The sequence below is a fragment of the Plecotus auritus genome (assembly GCF_963455305.1).
Source record: "Plecotus auritus genome assembly, chromosome: 4".
Taxonomy (NCBI): Eukaryota; Metazoa; Chordata; class Mammalia; order Chiroptera; family Vespertilionidae; genus Plecotus; species Plecotus auritus.
This window is the reverse complement of record NC_137775.1, coordinates 82,065,354-82,088,020: the sequence shown is the minus strand read 5'-3', so window position 1 is coordinate 82,088,020 and position 22,667 is coordinate 82,065,354. Positions and strand designations below refer to the sequence as shown.

Here is a 22,667-nt window from a genome sequence, read left to right as displayed (position 1 = left end):
GTTTTGTCATTTGTAAAATGAGAGAGATGATAATATCGACCTCACCATGTTGGTGTGAATCTTCAATGGGTAAATGAACAAATGGCCCTTAAAGTAGAACCTACATAGTAGGTGCTCAATAAATGTGAACTATTCATAACAAAACAAAAAGGACCAACCTGATGTAATACAATTTGAGGAGTACCCATAAAGCACACACCAGTTCTAGAATATTTCCCCACCACCCTGCCAAAGTAGATTTCCAACCATTCAAGTCACTCCGGGGCCAAATTATTGCCTCATCGGGGTCCCTGCTAGAGTGCAGACATTCAATCATGGAGGATAACTTATTCAGATCCTGTAGCAGAAAACTGGATAGAGAGGGTAGTTTTTGCATAAGTCAACACCTTGTGAGAAGGTTCCTGAATATTAGAAGACAGACCCACGTTGGATCCAAGGGGTGGGATGAAAGTTTGGTGCTCATGGAAAGGGGCTTTGAAAAGAATTTTGACACAGACAACAGGGGGATGAGGGCATGAGTGGGGGTGGGAGGTGGGGGGACAATGGGGGGATAAGGACACATACATAATACTTTAATCAATAAAGAAATTAAAAAGAAAAAGAATTTTGAGGGGAAATACATTCACATGTTTGTTTTTAAAAAGTCTCCATTTCTCTTTCACACACAGACACACACACACACACACACACACACACACACACACAGCACCTAGCTTCCTAGTTCCATACGTATCCATCCAGTCTCTTTATGCATTCATACCTAGTCAAGAAAATGAGAATGTAAATTCTTGATCATTTTGTACACATAACTGCATATGGTATGTACTATTTTTCGCCTTGCTTATTTTCCTTAATAATATGCTTTGAAGATCTTTCTATAAGGGTGCAGCAAGAGAGTGCTCATTCTTTTCCAAGCTGCATACTATTTCATCAAATGGATATATCATAATTTACTTAGCCAGTCACTATGGATATTGGGTTGTTTTTCATCTTTTGCTATTCAGAGTGCTGCCACGAATACACTTTATACTCATCATTTCACACATATACCAGTATATTTGTAGAATAAGCTTCATAAGTGGAATTGTTAGAAAAAAAAGGTATTCATTTTGAATTTTCTTAGATATTGCCACATTTCCCTCCCCGTGAGTGTCCCAATGCATGTTCCCACCATCACGGTGTCAGAGTGCCTGGCTTATGTGGTCAGAATTTTGGATTGTTGCTAATCTGGTAGCTGCAAATGTGCCTTTGTGTAGTTTTACCTTGCATTTCTTTTATCTTGAGTAAGGGTGAACTTCCTAAAAAGAAAGGGACCCTGAAATAGGATGTGGAAGAAATCAAAGATAAACTCCTGTGATTCACAAGTTTATTCTGAGCTAGCCCTGAACACAAGTGCTTGCACTAAATGCCTCTTCCATTTCCGCTTCAAGCACAAATTTTCACTAACATTGAAAAAAAAGGTATTGGGACACACATACACACAGCACTATTGTCCGCCTTCCAACCACGCCCTGGTGTCCAGGTCCAGTTCAACTTTCACTCTTATTACACCTTCATGGCTGTTACGTTCTGTTTATTTTTCCACATCTGTGGGTTTGCATTTCTAGCATCAAGATCAGATGCCAACCAGTCTTTGCTTTAGAGCTTGGTCCCCTGAAGGCAAGCATGAGAAGGGCTTTATTCTGGGGAACAAGCACACTAGTAGAAGTCTTATTCCTCCTAGAATAGTTAATTCCATGTCTTTTGAGATAATCCTTGGGCTTTATGTTTATTTTTTTAGTTTTTTTATTCCCTAGGTGGATGCCTGCTGGGAGAGGGCCTGGCTGGGAGCAGCTGATCTGTGGAAGGACCTTCCAGTGTTGGCACTGTTTTCAGTGCCTCCTGGCCTCATTCCTGCCCTTCAGCTCAGTGACATCAAGCTCAAAGCCTCTCCAGAGTTCTGCCTCCTCCATCTCACCTCTGAGCCTCAGTATAGGTCAATATGCGCTCCACCCACATCCCATTGCCCAGAAATTTGCTGACATTTCTGGTGCACTTACCCCTCTTATGTTTCTTGGCTCATGAGTTAACTATATTCCTGTACTTTATTACTTACTTAATAAGCTCTCAGAAGAGGTGACAAAAGTGTCAGTATGGTCTGCCACCTTGAACTAAATGATAAATGACTTTAATGTTTTTATACAAAACAAAGACAGTGGAACTAATTCTGTTCCTACTTTGGACATGTTATTCTTACTACATGTTCATCAAAGTCAGAATGATCGTCGCCACTGTTGATTTTGATTAACCTTTGATATGCCATTGGACCCATTCTGTGTTAATTACACACACTGAGCATTTCCAGGAGCCTTGCATTGAGCCAAGTGCTAAATAGGATATATAAGGATGACTCATATGGATCATGACAATATCAAAAATAATAAACTTCTATACTATAGTAATTAATAATAACCATGGTCCCATTTTAGTTGCCTTCTATTTATTTTTGTCTTTTTATTGATTTCAGAGAGGAAAGGAGAGGGAGACATAGAAACATCAATGATGAGAGAGAATCGATTGGCTACCTCCTACACCGCCCCCCCCCCCAATTGGGGAGAGCCAGCAACCTGGGCATGCGCCCCAACCAGGAGTTGAATCCTGACCTGGTTCATGGGTCAATGCTCAACCACTGAGCCACACTGGCTGGGCTTTAGTTGTTTTTTTTTTATATTTGTATTTTATCTTGACCTAAATAGATCTGGATCCCTTCAGTCAGGTATTTTGTCTTGTAACTTTGTCTATGCCCAAATGTGGTTCTTAGAATCATTGGCTGCTCAGTAAGCATAGTTGATACTTGAGCAGTGGTCAGGGTGAGTGTATTAGTAGGTGCTCAAGGAAAATTGGTCAACTATAATACCAAACTAGAAGAATTTCCAAAAAGAACCAGAAAAAGAAAGAAAAGGCAATTATTATTATTTTTTAATGAAATTGAATGTTTTATTATTAGACTGTTTCTTATTTTCCTGCAAGACAATTGCTCCACTGTATAAAAATAGCACCAGCAAAAGCAGCATATTGCAAAATTAAGGTAGTACTGTTCATTATCCAACACTGTACAACTAATAGAAACTTGTCTTCACTGCCAGTTATTTCCAATGGAAAGATCATTGAGTATTTTGAGCCAAATCTAGAGATGGATGTAAGCGAGTTACATTATACAAGTTTTATGACAATGTTATCTTTGAATTACATAACTTTTATTAGTACTTGTTACCACAGATAATTTTAGGAATTCCGAGTAACTGTAGCCTAGCCTAAAAATTAGAGGGTGTTGTAAAAAGATGCATATTGTTCATCTGCAATCATTTGTAGCATTGTTGTAAGTAGTTTCTTTTTTCATTTGTATGACTAAAAGTTGCTCTTTTAAATCTTTTGTCCACCACTAATTTAAGACAACTATGCTACATCAAGTTGTTTCATACTACTGTACTTAGGGATTTCCATTTTCACTCCTCAGTAGATTTTATGTATTTCTCATATATGTCTTCACTCATTGGCTCACCTAGTTCTGAAAGATTACTCAATGTCATCTTGATCGCCAACCATCTTCATAACAAGATTTGTTGACAAGTCCTGGATTTTCTGCATGAGCTTCATTAAGTCCAATTACTTCTCCTGATAGAGGAGAATAGAGTTCACTAGCAGCTTTCACACTTCCCAAAGTACCAAGCCTACCTTATTTGTTCAATTTTGTCCCAATTTCAGGAAACTCCAACATCTCCCAAAGCTTCCTGTGCAAAATTGATGATCCCACTGTTCCAATACCATTTTCTGTTGTTACCCATTTATGTTTCTCTGTGAACTTATGCATGGAGAATAGGTTGGGGCCAGTGCGCAGTGACCCCACAGCACCCCCCTCAGGCTCCAGGGCCCTGGCAATGTTCACAGTAGCAATTATTTTTTAAAAATACAAAAGCATATCTCAGAACTGAAAGATCAGGTTAAAAGTGTCAAGAAGGACCTTGTACAACAAATATAAAATAAAAAGACCAACACTCATTATCATGAAATGTCAGTTAACCAAAAGTAACAAAAATATCCTAAAATCTCCAAAAAAGAAAGAGTAGGCTATGTTCATATGACCAGAAATCAAAAGGGCCTCCAGCTTCTCGCTAGTAATGCTGGAGGCTAGAAGACAATGGAGCAGTAACTTCAAATTTTTGAATGAAAATTATTTTCAATTTAGACTTCTATTCTCAGCTAAACTATCATTTAACAATGAGAATAGAATTAAGACATTTTCAAATATGCATGGGCCCCAAAATTGTATCTTCCATCCATCTTTCCTTAGGGAACTTGTGTGGCATGTGCTCTACCAAACTAGGGAATGTAGCCCTGCCCAGTGTGGCTCAGTTGGTTGAGCATCATCAGGTTGCCGGTTCGATTCCCAGGTCTGCAGAAGGCAGTTGATCAATGTTTCTCTCTCTCATAGGTGTTTCTCTCCCTCTCCCTTCTTCTATCTCTAAAATCAATAAAAAACATATTTTTTAAAAAACTAGGGAATGTACCAAGAAGGAAAAAAGATATGGAATCTCAGAGGAAGGAGAGGAAAGAAGGTCTAGCGATGATGGTGAAGAGAAACAGCATGACAGCAGAGTAGCAGGATTAGAGAGCAATCTGTCCACATTTGAGGAGAAATGGAAAGTTCCAGAAGGACTTTCTTAAGGAAAATATGAATTACTATAAAGAAAAGGACTGTTATGGTTGGACAATATTTGAGGATAAACTGTTGTTAGTTATAAAGGAAATTAAGTAATGAGATGAGAAAATTATCAACTCCAGGAGAAAGAAACTGTTGTCTAAAACAGGAAATGGAATTATAGTATACCAAATAACCTACCTGTGAGCAGTCATAAAAGCAACAATTCTGGATAGTCATTTAACCAGAGATTGTGATAAAAACTTGTGCTTCAACAAATGGTCCTGAGACAATTTCATTTCCACATGCAAAACTAAAATGAAATTCAACCCTGGTTACCTTATACCAGTGGTCGGCAAACCGCGGCTTGCGAGCCACATGGCTCTTTGGCCCCTTGAGTGTGGCTCTTCCACAAAATACCACGGCCTGGGCAAGTCTATTTTGAAGAAGTGGCATTAGAAGAAGTTTAAGTTTAAAAAATTTGGCTCTCAAAAGAAATATCAATCGTTGTACTGTTGATATTTGGCTCTGTTGACTAATGAGTTTGCCGACCACTGCCTTATACCATACACAAAAATCAATTAGACATGGAACGCTCACCTAAATATAAGAGCTGAAAATATAAAGCTGCTAGAAGAAAACATAGGAGAAAATCTTTGTGGCCATGGATTAAATAGGGCACAATAACTAGAAAACAAGATTTTCAAAACATGATCTGATTATAGACTTTTTTATCCAGAAGATAAATTTACTTTTACCCAATTATCCAACCCCTCCCCCTACCTTCTGCCTCTGGAAACCACAAATCTGACCTCTGTTTCTAGAATTTGGTTTTTCTTTTTTAAGTTTCCACATATAGTAAAATTATATAGTATTTGTCTTTCTCTGTCCGACTTATTCCATGTAGCATAATGCCCTTACAGTCCATCTATATTGTAGCAAATGGCAGGATTCCCTTCTATTTTATGGCTAAATAGTGTTCCTTTATTTATATGTGTACCACAACTTCTTTATCCATTCATCCATCAGTGGACATTGTAGTTTCCACGTGTTGCCTGTTGTAAAGAATGGTGCGATGAACATGGGGTGCTGATATCCCTTCAAGACAGTGATTCTGTTTCCTTTGGATATATGTATATCCAGAAGTGGATTGCTGGACCATGTGGTAGTTTTAATTTTATTAGGAACTTCCATACTGTTTCTCCATAGTGACTGCACCAAGTTACATACCTACGAACCGTGCACAAGGGTTCAGATTGGGTTCATCTTAAAGGACAGAGGTTGAGAAGCATTTCATTGTTGTAGTGATCCAAACCCATGTACCTCATTTCTTCATCAAAATTCCATTTGCTGCTCTTGCCTGGCAGTGAATACTGATGGTGAGGATAAGAGGTATAGGTAAAGAGAAAGGGGTCTTCCTGAGGCGAATGGCACGTGGCGGGAGGGTAGTAGCTGTTAAAATCCATGTGCACCTTCTCTTCGTAAAGATCCGCCCCTGGATTTGGCCATAACGGGAGACAGCCAGTTTTGGCTGATGGTGGTTCCACTGGAATCTGCTGAGAAAGGGGATCTAAAGCATTCTGGGAAGGGGAGAAGTCATAAGGCCAGCCGGCCTGAGGAAAGGGGTAACTGGGACACCCGTTGTCATTAAGAGGGTTTCTCCCCAAAGCAGCGTTTTTATTCCATGTTTGCAGATCACTGTAATCAGAGAGAACTCCAGAGACAGGAGGCTGAAGCAGGTCCCCACCACCATAGATCCGAGCGCTGGACACTTTGCATTTCTCATAGAGCTCAGTGGGGCTCACGGTAGAAGTGGGGTCTGCCAGGTCAGCGGCTCCCCCCAAACCATAGCTCTTAAATAAGCAATCGTTCGGTGACTTCTGCTGGGGGATGCCAGCCGCCAAATGTCCACTGTCACCACCAGGCAGGTGGATGCTTTCCTGGAAAGACCAGTTTAAAGGTAAATTTCCCCAACTTTGTGCTTCACCTGGAACAGACTGGAAAGCGAAAAGCTCGTGTAAATAAGTTAAGCAGATGGACACAACTACCTCCCGGCACCCATGAGTTACTCTGTACAAATAGGTGCTCTGTCCGAGTTTCCTCATTCCTTGCATGCTCGGAGCGCAGACACACGGAGCAGCATCACCACAACCTCTCAAGATCTGAAAGAGGAGACGCTGATTCCATCTCCATTTTAGATCTTACTAACCAGTAAGCGCCAAATTTCCCTTCACTCTGACATGAGTGTTTAGACATTTCCCCTCAGATGCCAATCTGATATCCTAAATGCCTTTGTGAGAAACTTATAAGGGCTACTTAAGAAAAGTCAAATTACAGCATCACAGATTTGTCTTATACTCAGTACAACTCTCAGGGGGTCTCTCTCTCTCTTGCTTCCCTTCTTGACTTTTCTATTTTTCAGTGCTGTGTGACGTCCGAGAGACTAGGGTTGTTGTATTTTTTTCCTCAAGAGATTTTTCTCTGAACTTATTTTGTTGAATCATAAATAGGAGGACTTCTAGACTATGAAGTGGTAAATTTATTATTATTATTTAATGTATTTTTATTGATTTTGGAGAGGAAGGGAGAAGGGAGAGAGAGAGATAGAAACATCAATGATGAGAGAGAAGCATTGATCGGCTACCTCCTGCACACCCCACGCTGGGAATTAAGCCCACACCTAGGCATGTGCCCTGACCGGTAATCAAGCCATGACCTCCTGGTTCATAGGTCAACCTCAACCACTGAGTCACACTGGCCGTGCAGTAAATTAATTTTTGTAAAGAGAAAGTATATTTTTCTCCAGTGAATCCTAGGAAAATAATCTGGTTGAGGATTAAATAATCCTCTTGTCTATGCAAAACTATTGACTAATAAGAGGATGGGGTGGAGAGACTGTCACCAGGTAAGAGTGAGTGGGAAGAAATGCCCTTCAACTTGTCCCACAGCTGGGAGAAGGGATGAGGGCCAATAATTTGGACTAGGGACTTATATTTCCTGACAAGAGACACAAGATATATATATAATGTTAAAGTACATTTAGAGCTTCCAGGGATGGACTGACTCCATTTCTGTCCTGAAAAAAACTTGAAGCATCCCTGGCCAGTGTTGCTTAGTGGTTGGAGCATTGGCCCGAACACCAAAGGGAAGTGGGTTCAATTCCCAGGCAAGGGCACGTACCTGGGACGGGGGTTTCAATCCCCAGCCCTGGTTAGGATATATGTGGAAGGCAACCAATCTATGACACATCAATGTTTCCCTCTCTCCACCTCCCTATCACACCTCCACTCTCTCTAAAAAATCAATGGAAAAAATATCCTCAGGTGAGGATTAACAAGAAACAACACTTAAGAAATGTGGAGCATTGAACAGTTAAAAAAAAAAAAAAGAAGTATAGGACTTACTATCACCATTAAGCAGACATAACCCTCATAAAGGCATGGACTTCACATCACCTCCCGCCAACCCCACCCTGATGACCATTGTTGCAGAAACTGCCTGGTTATTTCATCTCGGTCAAGTGTGCTAAGGGAATACAGTTGACCCTTGAACAACATGGGTGTGAACTGCACTGGTCCACTTTGATGCGGATCTTTTTCAATAAATATCTATACTATTTGGATCCAAAGTTGGGAGTCTCTGGATGCAGGGGGGGCTGTCTGTCTTCATTGATCGCCACCATTCTCTGTAGGGGATTTGAGCATCTGTGGTTTTTGGTATCCATAGCGTATCCTGGAACCAATCCCCTGTGGATCCTGAGGTACAACTTCAGTTTGGGGGAGTCAAAAATTATAGACAGATTTATTACTACTTGGGGGGTAATAAACCCTTGCATTGTTGAAGAGTTAACTGTAATCTGTTTTAGGGAAGAATGACAATGTGGGCAGGAAGCATGAGGCTAATATTTGTGGAGATCATTTCAATTAATTCCGGTTCTGTGAACCAAATTATAGAGTGCCAAAATATAAGTACTAATGCCAGTCTCTTTTTCATTGTGGTAGGGAAGATGATTCTAAAATTATATAGAATTTATGTTGAGAGCATGTGACAAAGATGGTAGAAATTAAGAGGAATCCCTCAGGCTCAGTTTGTGTGGCAGATGCTGGCTTACAGGTGAGCCTGGCGGGATATGACTTGTGCTTTCACTTGTAGGTAAGGGGCTGGAGAAATCTACTGCCCCACCATAGGGGTGGCGAGTTGCTGTATGGTTCTGAACACATGAGGAAAGGTTACCTTTGCCTCTGGGCCCCTGTTCAGCTTTAAGGAGACGGAGGAAGATGCCACGTGCACTTTCTTTATTGTTCTTCTTGCCTCGGCTTCCAATTTGGTTTCTGGCTTCGGATGATCGTGTTCTCCCTTTGACTTAAAGGATACAAGGATGTAAAATAAATGACCAGATGGTACTTCCTGGTGTGTAAAATTTTACCCTGTGCCCTGTCATTATGACTGTGTGTTGCTACAGTTGAATATTGTAACAAGATTGGCTACACCCTTTAAGTACCTCCCAAGTCCACCGTGCACTTCCTTGCCTGCCTGTTTTTGTTTACGATGCTCCCACTTTTCGTGGTGTCTCTCACCCACATGGCAAAGTCCTATTCATCGGGATAGCAAGTAATGCATATTGCACACGATCTCATTTAACCTCTAGCACAACCCTGTGAGGCACATGCTATCATTATCATTCCCAGTTATCGGAATGGGAAATTGAGGCATGGAGAGATTGCGGTGCCTGGGTCACTTCCCTGGTAGGTGGGTGAGCTGGGAGCTAATTGTTAAAGATTCGGGAATTCTATGAGCTGGTTGTTAGAAACAGCCCATAGCTTTAAATCAGCCAGGATGGGAAGATTTACAGCACAGGAATGGGCAAACCCTGCAAATCAGAACACTTTCCTTTGGTGGCGGGAGAGGGGGGCAGGGTTACCAGCACGCCACTGCTGCGAACCCAGGCAGACACTGGTAGAGGCCACTCCTCACCACTGTGTATACCACCGCTCCCGCTTTTACTTCCCAATATCCAGGTTTTACAGAACACTGGGGTTTAGGGAGGACAGTGTTTAGGTTTACAGAGCAACTCAGAAGTCAGAGCTGGTATTCAGTCTGGAGTTGGAGGCTATGCACAAGGCAGGGCTGCTGGCCCGAGTGCAATCACATTACTAACCACTACGGAGCCCGAGGCAGAGGCAGAGGCAGCCAGGCACTGCTGTTGAGGGGTGGGGTACAGGCACTTGCTCTCCCAGAGTGTGCCTCGGGGTTGGTGTCAGCTCTCATTCATTTGAACATCTCCTCTGTGAACCCCTCCTCATACTCTGTAAACAGTTATTGAATTAAAGAGAAATGGCATCTTCTCACTATAACCCAAGTCCAACCTGGAAAAATATGAAGCGTCCTTCATGCCTCCAGAAGTTGGTGACCGGGAAGCCCCCGTGGCCTCGGCAAGGAATGAGCTTCAGGGCCCCATCGCAGTTGGGACAGCGTTTCCCTGCAAAAGAGCAGCAGAAGGTGACCACGTGCCACCGAGCCATGCCAGCTGACCCCTGAGCCCGGGCAGCCCTGGTGGTGTTAGCCAGGAAGCCGGGATGGCAGAGAATACACCTGGGCCAGTTTTATGGACTTCCATCAACTGGGCTTAACCCCTGGCCCTAAGAAGCCTGGCCAGCACACGGCCCAGATCAGTCTCACAAGTGGCTGGTGGAGGCGGCCTATAGAACAGGGTATTTTACAGGTTAGGGGAGAGCTCTCCTGAGCAGAATATCCCTCCCTAAGTATTTACTGATACGTTAAAATTCTTTGTAGAAAAGAAGAAAAAATTCTTTTACTTCATGATTAGAACTAAGGATCAAGGAGCAAAGCCACACGGGAGAGAGAACGCAGCTGCTAAATTTTCACTCAAGTGTAAATGACGGATATTAGATCCTACCTTGAGAGCAAGTCTTGAAGACAAGGTACAAGGAAACAACAGGAGGTTACTGAGGTCTGAGATGGACCAGGCACAGGGAATGCTGAATGTGTTTCACAATCCGATGAATATGATAAAAAACAAAAGGAGCACATATTTCCGCATGTGATTATGGCATGAACCCAAATGTCATGGAATTGAGTCCAGTTGCAAATTTAGCCCAGTGCTCCCACTCCAGATCAAAGCACTCCTTGAGATCATATAGGGATCTTTTTCCCATGAGGTCAGGAGGCAAATCTAACAGGCACCTTTCTCCTAAATTTTATATGGGCTCACTGATGAATTAATATTAGTCTAATAAGTGAGGCATCACCTTTTTTTTTTTTTTTACACAAAACATCAGTACATTTTAGACATTTTAAAAACATTTTTTAAAATTTCAGCTTCATTGAGGTATAATTAGCATCCTTCTTTTAACAGAGGCCTTGAGTTAGGTGCCTTAACTCAAGGGAGCAGTTTTAATGGTGGATGCTCTGGTCACTTGGGGCAGTCCCCCGTGGGGGCATAGGGGGGTGGGTGGGTTCTCATTATTATGTTCTGCATAGGAACAGCCTTGGTCTCCTCCAGTGTGAAGGTTGAGCCCTTGCGATGTGCTGGGATGTAGTGGCCCAGCTGAGCGGGAGTGTTTTAATGGACACCAGCTTCCTCTCGAACGCCAGCTAGCCCCACTCACTCTGCTGCTTCTGCCGGGCTTTGTCGCAGATTGCAGGCCTCAGGTAGATCTTGCGGCCCTCCTTGGCAGAGCAGTCGCGGCTGCACACCACCACGCCCAGGCAGGACTTCTTGAGGATGCGCGAGTTGTGGTTGTTGGTGTTGCGCATGGCCCAGCTGCTCAGGTGCCTCTGCGCGCTCCTGTCCTCCGAGCTGTAGATGTACTTCTCGTAGGAATCTGGCCATTCTTGGAACCAGTCTATCTTTTTCACATCCTTACAGAAACACAAAGAATACCGTTATATTTTAAGCTAGAAGGCATGGTTGTCCATCACCGTGGAGTCCACAGACCGGAAGGTTGTTCTGGCACTCAAGAGCTAGGCCAGAGACCCTTGGCAGAGACCAACCTGGCTCCCTCTGTGACGGTGATTTCTGAGAACGCCGTGCAGCAGCAGCAGCTGTGTCTCCCGAACCTTTGCTCCCTGGACCAAAAGGAGCTGTGACTCAGCGCTCTGAGTTCTACCCGATGGCGGCTTCTCTGGCCCTTGATGATAAGAGTTATGACCACTTCTCGCTAAGAATTTTTGAGGATGAAGTAACATTATTGTGTTGACACAATTAATGAGGAAAAACCCTTGTGGCAGGATAGTGAGGTCATACCTCATACCACCGTGCAGTTACCATATTAAGCATGGTAAGGCTAATGCAAAGTCATAGGCAGGGAGAGGACTGGAGAGCCCGGGCACAGGAGGATTCTGAGAGCCGTTTCCGCCCCTGTGGAGGTCTCCTTCTTTTTTCTCTACTCCCACATTCATGTGCCTCAAACAGGGAGAGGTGTAAGGAAGAGATTGCTTTGACTGGAAGCTTCTATCTTCTTGCTCAGGATTGGCACCATTCCCTGTGCTGAACCTCTAACTAAACAAAGACACTCCATCTCTGTGGCATAAGTTATTTGGCTTTCTGTGTCTGTTTCCTATCTGGGTAATAGGGATAACAAGACGTGTCTACCTCAAAAGTAGTTCTGAGAATTAAATATGGTAATATATAAAAATACTTAGCACAGCATGGAACACTTAATAAATGTTAGCCACATTCCTCAGGTCCCGCTTTAGTCCACAGATGCTCCATCGGACAGTCCCAGCTAGCTCTTAGCGTGAGAATTATTAAACAGTCTCAGGAGTCCAACTCAGGCTGTGTCCATCCACACAGCTCCCAGCGACCTGCCATGGTATAAGAAGAGTCTGGAAGATCAGACTAGAAGATTCCAAAAGATCCAGAAGGAGTGGTCAGGGTACTGGTGTTCATTGAGTTAGATTTCAAGTTTAGAACATGACAAAGAACTGTGTAACATGAGACTCTGAGCAAGTGGTTTTTGTCTCTGAAGCCTCACTTTGCTCTTCTCTGAAATGGGAACATTGATCAAAGCACACTTCAAACAGCACTGTAACGAGCAGATCTGTAAGCTTTATATAACGAGAGTTGTTTAAATGGAATGTCAGGGGAGGTGAGGTAGGTCTGAGGAAATACCAGAGGTTTTATGTACTTGAGAGGTTAGTGGTTAAGAGCTTGGGCCTGCAAACTCAGATGCATGGGCCAAATCCAACCCACTCAACAGTTCTGGCAGAGACTGGATGGCCCGAAAAGCCGAAATGTATACTATGTGGCCCTTTACAAGGAGTTAGACAATTCCTGCCTAAGAGCACGGCCAGTGGGGGCAGATGACCTGCGTATGAGTCTTAACGAGCTCCTCCCGGTCTCAGTGCCTGTTTCCTGCTCCGTAACAAGAGCACCTACCTCACAGGGATGTTCTGAGGATCGAATCGTCTGACATAAACAAAACGTTTATAACTGGCCACAGCAAGTTCCACATTGGCGTTGGCTGTTATCTGCTAGACCTGGGGCCCCACCGGCCAGCCCCTGTAACTGTTGGAGACCCCAGCTTTAATGGGGGGAAAGGGCCCATGGAGAGGCCACTTCATGCCTTAAACCTTGCCAAACCTAATGCAAGTCCAAGCACCTATACAACAAAGCTTAATTGTTGCAACTCTGCCTTAGCTGGTTTGGCTCAGTGGATAGAGCATCAGCCTGCAGACTGAAAGGTCCTGGGTTCAATTCCGTCAAGGGCACATGCCTGGGTTGTGGGCTCGATCCCCAGTAGCGGGCGTGCAGGAGGCAGCCAATCAATGATTCTCTCTCATCATTGATGCTTCTATCTCTCACTCTCCCTTCCTCTCTGAAATCAATAAAAGTTAAAAAAAAAAATTTTTTTAAAGGCATAAAAAATTTGAAGCTTTTTAAAAAAAATTGTTGCAACTCTGGTTCCACCACCTTCCCTCTGAGGGCAATGACCACAGTGGGCCCTTTGAGGAACTTCTGTGGTTTGGGAAGGGGAGGTTGTCCCTGAAGAGAAGGGTGAAGGGTAATTCTGAACGGGATGAAATTCAATGTCCCAGAGTGAGAGAAATAGCTCAGGCAGCCTCATCATCTCCTGCTTTCTCCACCCACCTCTCTCCTCTCCCTTCTAGCCTAAGCTCCAAATAAGGCTCTCTTGTTTCCTGTCACAGAAGTGCTACAGAAAGCGTAATGTTTTACCTTATAAAATAATCAAAATGCAGGTTAAAATGTGTACCTTTGTCTAATAATTTGGACTGTACAAATCTACTGGTGGATCCCAATTACTCAAATACAAAGCACAGTGCCAGGGTAGCAGAGACAGGGGAGAAGCTGAGATTTTCATGTTTGTTTGTTTTTAATATTTTATTGATTTTTACAGAGTTAGAAACATTGATGAGATGAGAGCGAAACATCGATCAGCTGCCTCCTGCACAACCCCCACCGGGGATGTGCCCGCAACCAAGGTACATGCCCTTGACTCTAATCGAACCCGGGACCCTTGAGTCTGCAGGCAGACGCTCTATCCACTGAGCCAAACCAGCCAGGGCGAGATTTTCATGTTTTAAAGGTGAGTGGCCCTTTAGGCTGGTCACTGGCATAAATCCCATGAGCCAGGAGGAGGGGAAGATATTTATGAGAGCAGCTCAGATGTTCTGGTTAAAGAAAACTCCCTGTTCTCAGAGGAAAGAAAATGATCTCCACCCTGACTGTCTCTCTCTTTCCCATTTTCTCTCAGTTTAGTGTATATTTTGATCTCCCCCGAGGCTTCCTCTTTGACCCATGGGTTATTTAGAAATATATAGTTTAGTTTCCATGTGTTGAAAGATTTTCCTGTTGTCTTTTGCTATTTTCTAGTTTGATTCTATTGTAATTGAACTAGACTAGAGTCTAGTAACTGGACTAAGCTCTTAACCAGGGGGGGGGGGGCGTCCCTTAGTCTGGCTTGCACCCTCTCATAATCCAGGACCCCTTGGGGGATGTCCGACTGCTGGTTTAGGCCCGATCTCAGCCTGGCCTGTGGGGATCGGGCCTAAACCAGCAGTCGGACATCTCCCGAGGGATGTAGCAGTGCGTCAAGCACCAGGTGGCCAGAGAGGAGCCCAGACTGGGCCAGGCGCCGCGCTGCTCATGCTCATCCCCGCCCGCTGCGCCTGCTGCCACTGGTCGGTAGTGCTGCCATGGAGTTGGGAGAGGCTCCCGCCGCCACAGATGCCCTCACCAGCTGTGAGCCTGGCTTCTGGCTGAGTGGCACTCCCCCTGTGGGAGCACACTGACCACCAGGGGACAGCTCCTGCATTAAGTGTCTGCCCCCTGGTAGTCGGTACGTGTCATAGCGACTGGTCATTCCAATCATTCTGTTGTAATGGTTGCTTAGGCTTTTATATATATAGATATTCTTGAGATTTGTGTTAGGGATCATGATATGATATACATTCTACTGCCTTTTCAGCTTTTCTCCCCCACAGCCCCTCCACTGGCACCCTAGGTTTCCAGTACCACTAATAATGCAACAATTTTGACAATGTATGGACTTGAGGAAATAACTAGGAGTAAAAGGACTCAAGCTATTATCTTGGCTATTTACTTATGCCCAGTTTTTTGACCTGGGTGCTTTGTGGAATCTTCTATCTCTTTTGACAATGAAATTAAGAAAAACGCCCTAAATGGTTTGGCTCAGTGGATAGAGCATCGGCCTGCGGACTGAAAGGTCCCAGGTTCCATTCCGGACAAGGGCATGTACCTTGGTTGCGGGCACATCCCCGGTGGGAGGTGTGCAGGAGTCAGCTGATTGATGTTTCTCTCTCATCAATGTTTCTAACTCTCTATCCTTCGCCCTTCCTCTCTGTAAAAAATCAATAAAATATATATTTTAAAAAAGGATACTGAATGACACCTGCAATTGAAATATTACAAAAAAAAAAGAAAGAAATTAAGGAAAACCCAGATCACAATAATGCAAAGGAACCCAGGTGTCGAATGATAGTGATTTTTGAAAGCCTTTTAAATTTAAGGCACAGGAGAGATAAAGTATAAAAAGAAAGAATAATCATTTCTTAATTGTGTTTAGCAAACTCCTGCAAAATATATATATATATATATATATATATATATATATATATATATATATATTTTTTTTTTTTAGATCTTTTGTTTATTTTAATTTCTAACTTTTCATGAGTAACTCTTTGTTTTTCCTCTTGGTTAAGAAGTTTATAATTTAAGGAGAATATTCTTAAGGTTTTCAACATGTAAATATAACTAACTTATATTTTATAATCTCATTGGTAATATATTGGAGGCTTCATGAATGTTTTTATGACTTCTCTGTGCAACTTTTCACTAAAAGACTTAATCCTCTAACTCTCAAAATCTTTGAAACTCTATATAATCATAGATCACCCTTCATCATCTCCTCATTCTAATTTATTTAACTACTGAAGTTTTACCAGAGTACCTTAAGAATTAAGAATATGCTATTACATAAAACAACAAATTAAAATCAACATTCTGAAATGAGGCATCAAAAATATCTACCTTATTAGATTATTATATTTAAACTGATTTTCATTTGGAATATAGTCTAGTCTCAGATAAAGCAATTATCTACCAGGTTTTCTTTCATTTTAATAGCTTATTAATTCTTTATAAACAAATGTTTCCAAGTAAAACAGGGATAGCAAACAGATACATCTTAAAGCAAATGAGATAGAGGGGGAAATTAGATGTTACTTATGGAAAAACAATTCCACCAGCATTTTGATTTACACACAACTTTTCAAGAATTTATCTCTTCTGAGCCAAATGAAAACAAACTCCAAGGGTTATAAAAAAGATAAATTCTATTCAAGAAAATGCATTTGAGTCGAGAATTCCTGCTTAGGCTGAACCTGCCATTTCCTTCCTTTGTTAAGGGGTCAAGACTCAGACAAAAAGCACCTAACTTACTCAGACTACACTAAGGTGATCCAGCGTGGCCCAGCTTTCAAACTCTGTCACCTGCCTCTCTTTTACCCCTTCCCTTCCCCACTCCACCCCACTAAGCAAGGGATCCCCTGACAGGCACTCAGAGAGAGCTCTGCTACCAATGGTGCAGTAATGGGCCCAAGCCCATCACACCAGAAACACAGGGTAGCAGAATTCTGGCACCAATCACAGGGGACCCAATGACCATGAAAGCCCATATAGGTTGCGCTGCCCCAGGAAGTTTACGGATACCAAGAAAACTGGACAAAGAGGACAAAGTCATGGGTATCTGCGTCAATGTGACCTGATCATGCAGCCAGATAATAATTGACCAGAAACCCAGAATCTGGGACCTGTTACCTTCCCAGTACCAAGACACAAACAAAGATTGCTACAGCTGGCTCCTTCTGATCACATTTAGTCACGTGAATTCACAGGAAGAGCTCCGACATTCACCTTTGCTAATAAGTTTTCACTCATCCCCTACAAAGGCCAAGGAAACTTTGCTGGCTAAAATCATGATCCAGGGATTAACTAATCAGAGATGCGGCCTCTTTGTAGTTGGCTCACCAGGTTTTAGGTTGGTCTGCATTTCTACTAACCTATGTATGTCTTCATTGTTTTCTGTCTATAAAATATGTACTTTGGTCTTGGAATTTTGTGAGTAATGACTCAGTGTGGCTTTGGCCATGGGTTTAATCTGAAAACTGCTCATGCTTAGGAACAAAATGATTCCAGGTATTTGCTGTGGTATTGCTAGAACACCCTGTACTTTTGCTTAGAGAAACTGGCTGGTGTTAAAAACGGAGTGGCTACTCTCATCTTCCTACTGAAGTGGGTACTATTTAGGAGAAAAGGGAACTGATTCTCTTCTCAATTTTCAACCCCCCCCCAAAAAAAGGGGGGGGATTTCTTAGGGATTCAAGGCTCTCAAGTATTATAATCAGTACTAATGAGCATGTGATACTCCCAGGGACCATGCGATGAACATTTTTAACTAAGTAAAACTAAACCAACACCGAACATTTGCTGCTTGCACCAAGAAAAGCCTACAGCAATTCTTTTTTGAACCTTTAAAATGCAAAATTGGTAGGTATATTAGATTGGCCTGTAAAAACAGATTTTACCAATGATGGTTTTGAGTAATTTAAGTGCCTATCCTTCTGGGTTGGCTCCCTGTGGACTAGGTTAAAGAGAGATGGTATCAAAATAATCACAAGTTAGAGGAGTGACCAGACACAAGTGAAATGAAGGTTTCTTAAGACACATATGCAGCCATAACCGGTTTGGCTCAGTGGATAGAGCGTTGGCCTGTGGACTCAAGGGTCCCAGGTTCAATTCCGGCCAAGGGCATGTACCTTGGATGCAGGCACATACCCAGTAGGGACTGTGTAGGAAGCAGCTGATCGATGTTTCTAACTTTCTATCCCTCTCCCTTCCTCTCTGTAAAGAAATAAATAAAATACATATATTTTTTAAAAAGATACATATGCAGCTGAAAGAAGGAAGAAACAAATTGGGGAAGTATGATATATTGAGGGCAAGTAGTCTTTCTAAGTCCAAATCTGATGGCGATGCTTCCCACTGCCTATAAAATAACCCAGTCCTCTTCGATAGCCTGCTCCAAACCACCTTTCCAGTCCCCAGCTTCACAGATCTCCTTGCTGGGCACCATGCATAAGCTCCCTCAAATGCAGACTTGGTTAGTCTCTTCCTGTCCCTATCACCCCTTCCCCTCTGAGATTTGTCAGTCTCTTCGATGCATACATGCCTTTCTTGTCTTGATTGCTTTCTTCACTTACCCTAATCCACCCACGTTTTACAATGCCCTTCCCTGGAGAAAGCCCTTTGCCAGGTGCCCTGCCTTGCTTTCCATGCCCAAGTCCTGCTGAATTACATACTTTCTCTATCAAGCACCTCAAGCATTTTTCGACATGGCTTTCTCTCCTTGGGCACTAATCTTGTTCCCTTAGTTCAGATCACAGATCAATGACCCCTGTGGCCCTGAGCCTGCTTTAGTGTCTGGCACAGTCACTCAAAAATGTCTGATGTCCTGGTAACTGTTGTCAAAAGTGAACCCATAAATCTCGATATATCTGAGATACATAAAGGGATACTGAGTTTTCAGGACCTGATACAGTCAGGATTCACTCAGGTGACCACCGTGAAAGTTGAAGCACATGAGTGGATTGATAGGAAAGGAATTTGTTTTACAAGTTACAGGAATTTGCCCGTGGGTTGCAGAAGTACTAACTCTGGTAAGAATATAAAATCATGAAAAATAAAGTAGAAATTCTTTGTATGGGTGGTATAGAGAATGAAAGTGAGGAAATTTATAATAATAATAAACCATTGCATTTGATCCTTTAAATAACTTTCTTAAAAAAACTTCCAAACAGGTGGTCTGAGGAAGGGTAGCCACCTGGGAAACTCCATGGAAAAGGGGCTCCATGGTAAAAAATAGGTGAAGGTGCCCTAGCCAGTTTGGCTCAGTGGATAGAGCATCAGCCTGTGGACTGAAGGGTCCCGGGTTTGATTCCGGTCAAGGGCACATGCTCGGGTTATGGGCCCAATCCCCAGAAGGGGGCGTGCAAAAGGCAACCAATGATTCCCTCTCATCATTGATGTTTCTGTCTCTCCCTCTCCCTCCCTCTTCTTCCCTCTCTGAAATCATCAATAAAAATATATTTTTTTAAAAAATAGGTGAGGGCAACACTGCCTAACAGGGCTTCTTCCTGGGAGAGCCACCCATGCACAGGGCGGTTAGAAAGGCTCCCAGTCTTTAACTGCTATAAAGGAATCTTTAACTTCACTGAACCTAGAGTTTCTCTTTTTCTTTCTTCACAACACCCATTAAAATTCCTTGCAACTTGTCCTGGCTGGTTTGGATCAGTGGATAGAGCGTTGGCCTGTGGACTGAAGGGTCCCAGGTTCGATTCCAGTGAAGGGCATGTGCCTCGGTCAGAAGTGCGGGAAGGCAACTAATTGACGTGTCTCTCTCACACTGATGTTTCTTCCCCCCACCCCCCACCCTTCTATTCTCTAAAAATCAATGGAAAAATATCCTTGGGTGAGGAATAACAACAACAAATCCCTTGTAACTTATACTCTATTGAACACATTTTGGGAAAAACTGCTCTGACCAGCTTAAAGCTTTAGGGGCAGGGTATATAGGAATTGCTGTTTTCATTTTACCCAGGAGGTAACTAAGACTTCAGGAAACTGACTTGTTTAGAGTCACATAGATTATAAACAATGAAGTCGTCCGTTTATAAATTCCATGTTTGTTGTTTGTTGTTTAATATATACCAGGCATCGTGGTAGGCCTGGGCCGGCAGGCCTAGAATGCAGGCCACTTCCCAAATCCCAGTTCATGCCATCTAGACTATTAGAACTAAAAGGGTACATAAGAGACCATTTAGTGCAACCACCTCATTTTCAGAAGAAAGGGAGTCTGGGGAAAGGTAAACAACTCCCCGAGGCTCTACAAATAAAAAGAGCAGAACTGGAACCCAATGCCAGGGCTTTGTCTCCTGCTTCTCACAGTTCACCATTCAGCCTCCAGATTTGCTCACAAAACATAAAACCCGGTATGCTGGGAAATCCTTCCAAGACCTCTTATTTTCATCTCACCTGGTTCTTGATACAGTTCCAGAGCCAGCAAAAACCCAGCTGAGGATGCTCTTGTCTCGGTTTAGAAAACGTTAAGGGACCTTTATACTCTTAATGCTTTCTGTGGCATGTTTAACAAATTGAATAGTTATTTCCATGAGAAATCAAACTTTTTCTATGAACTGAAAATGGCACATTTCCAAAATTGAATGTGCATTTTTGCGGTAAATTTTTCTGTTCAATGTCTAGGGTAGCTGAGAATGCTTTTATGTTGAGAATTCGTGTTGGGACATGTACTTTAATGAGCCCTGAGACTCCCTCCAGGGAGGTAGTTCTTTCTTTTGTCTACAGATCTGATGAGTGATATGGATCCTCTTCCAGAAAACAATGGATGTCAGTATACAGTGCGGCCTGTCATTTCAGGGACTCTCAGACCCCGTGAAAACTCCTGCTCTGGGATGTGACATTGCAGAATCATCTAGGGTCCTGCGTACTTCAGCTCTTGATTTTGAGGATGCCTGGCTTATATTTGGGAGTTGCAGTTAGGAATAGGCAGAAATACAGGTCCTTGAGCCAGGAGTAATTAAAATGTATCTTAAGTTTCCCCTAACACAGCTGCAGTAATCATAAACCAATGACGACTACTACAAAGACAAATCCCTAAAATAGATATTATGACTTAGCTGTGGTTTATTTAATCATTCTTAAATGAATGAAAAATAGGGCACACTTAGTATCCTCCACTTTTCCAAGACCTACCAGAGAGAATGTAGGGAGGAATTTAGAGAAACAAAAGAAATTTTTAAAAAAGATTTAAACATAAAGAGAAACAAAAGAAAATTAGTGTAAAATTTGGAAAGACCTGGAAGTCTTCGCTAGAGTGAAAATCTGGACTGGTTATAAATCAGGACTGTGGCATCTCCCTTCCCTCTCCGCTGCTTGGATAATTCAAATTTCTTGTTCCCCAGAATCAGGTAGACCAGCTCGACCTTTTCAGTACTTGTCAGTGCTGGTCTCCATCCTAGCTTTCCTAGTCACCTTTCCAGACGACTCGCAGTGAAGCACCCTTCATCTAGCAGAGAGGGAGGTCGGGGGGGCCGTTTTAATCAATGCTTTCCACCAAATTAAGAGTTAAAATGAAGGCCAAGGAAACATAGAATCAAAGTCATTCTATGGCTGGAAAGCAGCCCCTGTGTGTGTATTATTTTTTTTAAATATATTTTATTGCTTTTTTACAGAGAGGAAGGGAGAGGGATAGAGAGTTAGAAACATCGATGAGAGAGAAACATGGATCAGCTGCCTCCTGCACACCTCCTATTGGGGATGTGCCTGCAACCAAGTACATGCCCTTGACCAGAATTGAACCTGGGACCTTTCAGTCTGCAGGCCGACGCTCTATCCACTGAGCCAAACTGGTTAGGGCCCGTTTGTGTATTATTTACATAAGCCCTAGAAGAGCATGCTGTACCCCACACGGCACTCCCATTTGGACATTCCAGTTACAGATTTTGTATCGAACCATCACTACAGCAAGTGAGGCTGTGTGGGGGCGTGCGCATTATTAAGAGCCTACCTGTGGGCAAATACATTGTCATGGATTTTATTCCTCTAGCTAGCCAGGGTGGGTGCAACCCGAGCCACTCTGGAATGAGAAGGGAAGTAGCATTTTCTTTGCCTCAGTCTGTAAGAGGGAGAGGGGGAGAAGATGGTGGGTTGGGGGATTGGTAAGTAAAGACCCACTCAAATCATAGGTTTGGGCATCTCCTTTTAAAATTCCTGACTCAGATGTCTTGCTGAAGCTCCGGAGGAGAGGAGTTGACCCAGTTGGAACCTCCACCGATTTCCTTCCAAGTCTCAGCAAGCTAAGAGTCAAGGCCTCCAAGCCAAATGCAGGGTGGGCAAAAGTAGGTTTACAGTTGTGAGTACATGAAACACAGACTTTATTCTTGTATTACTACTTATTAATTACTGTATAATTTTCCATACAAGCAACTGTAATCCTACTTTTGCCCCACCCCACCCTGTATTGAAGGCAGATTCTTACGGCCAGTACATACCTGTGGCAGTTTTACATCATTGATATCCCAGCTTAATATCTCTTTGTCCTCAGACTCAAAATCCTCAGGTTCCATGGTAAAGTCAGGTCAGCCACCAATTTCTGTGAATTTAACTCCCCTCAGCAGTGCTTCAGGATTTTGCTCAGAATATGGTTGGATCAGCCCACTCAAGCAGCTTAGACCAAGAGACTAGTTTCTGATGCTAAAAAAAAATAAATGATAATAATAATGACCATTACAGAGATACAAATCAGTGCTTGTCTAACTGAAAAACCTGTTTTATTGACATTTTTGAATCACCAATGTACAGATAGAAATAAAATGTAGAAGCCGTTAAGACATCTTGCTGAAATAA

The 22,667-nt window shown here is 42.7% G+C and overlaps 1 protein-coding gene across 1 annotated transcript; it reads right to left on the bottom strand.

Moving 5' to 3' along the window:
• Positions 1-5,940: 5,940 nt before the first annotated feature.
• GCM1 (glial cells missing transcription factor 1) lies at positions 5,941-22,387 on the bottom strand (the record flags this gene model as incomplete). Its single annotated transcript, XM_080664550.1, has 5 exons — positions 5,941-6,675; positions 8,912-9,040; positions 10,045-10,157; positions 11,308-11,560; positions 22,313-22,387. The coding sequence occupies 5 exons, from the start codon at positions 22,385-22,387 to the stop codon at positions 5,941-5,943; spliced, it is 1,305 nt and encodes a 434-aa protein (XP_080520676.1).
• Positions 22,388-22,667: the final 280 nt, after the last annotated feature.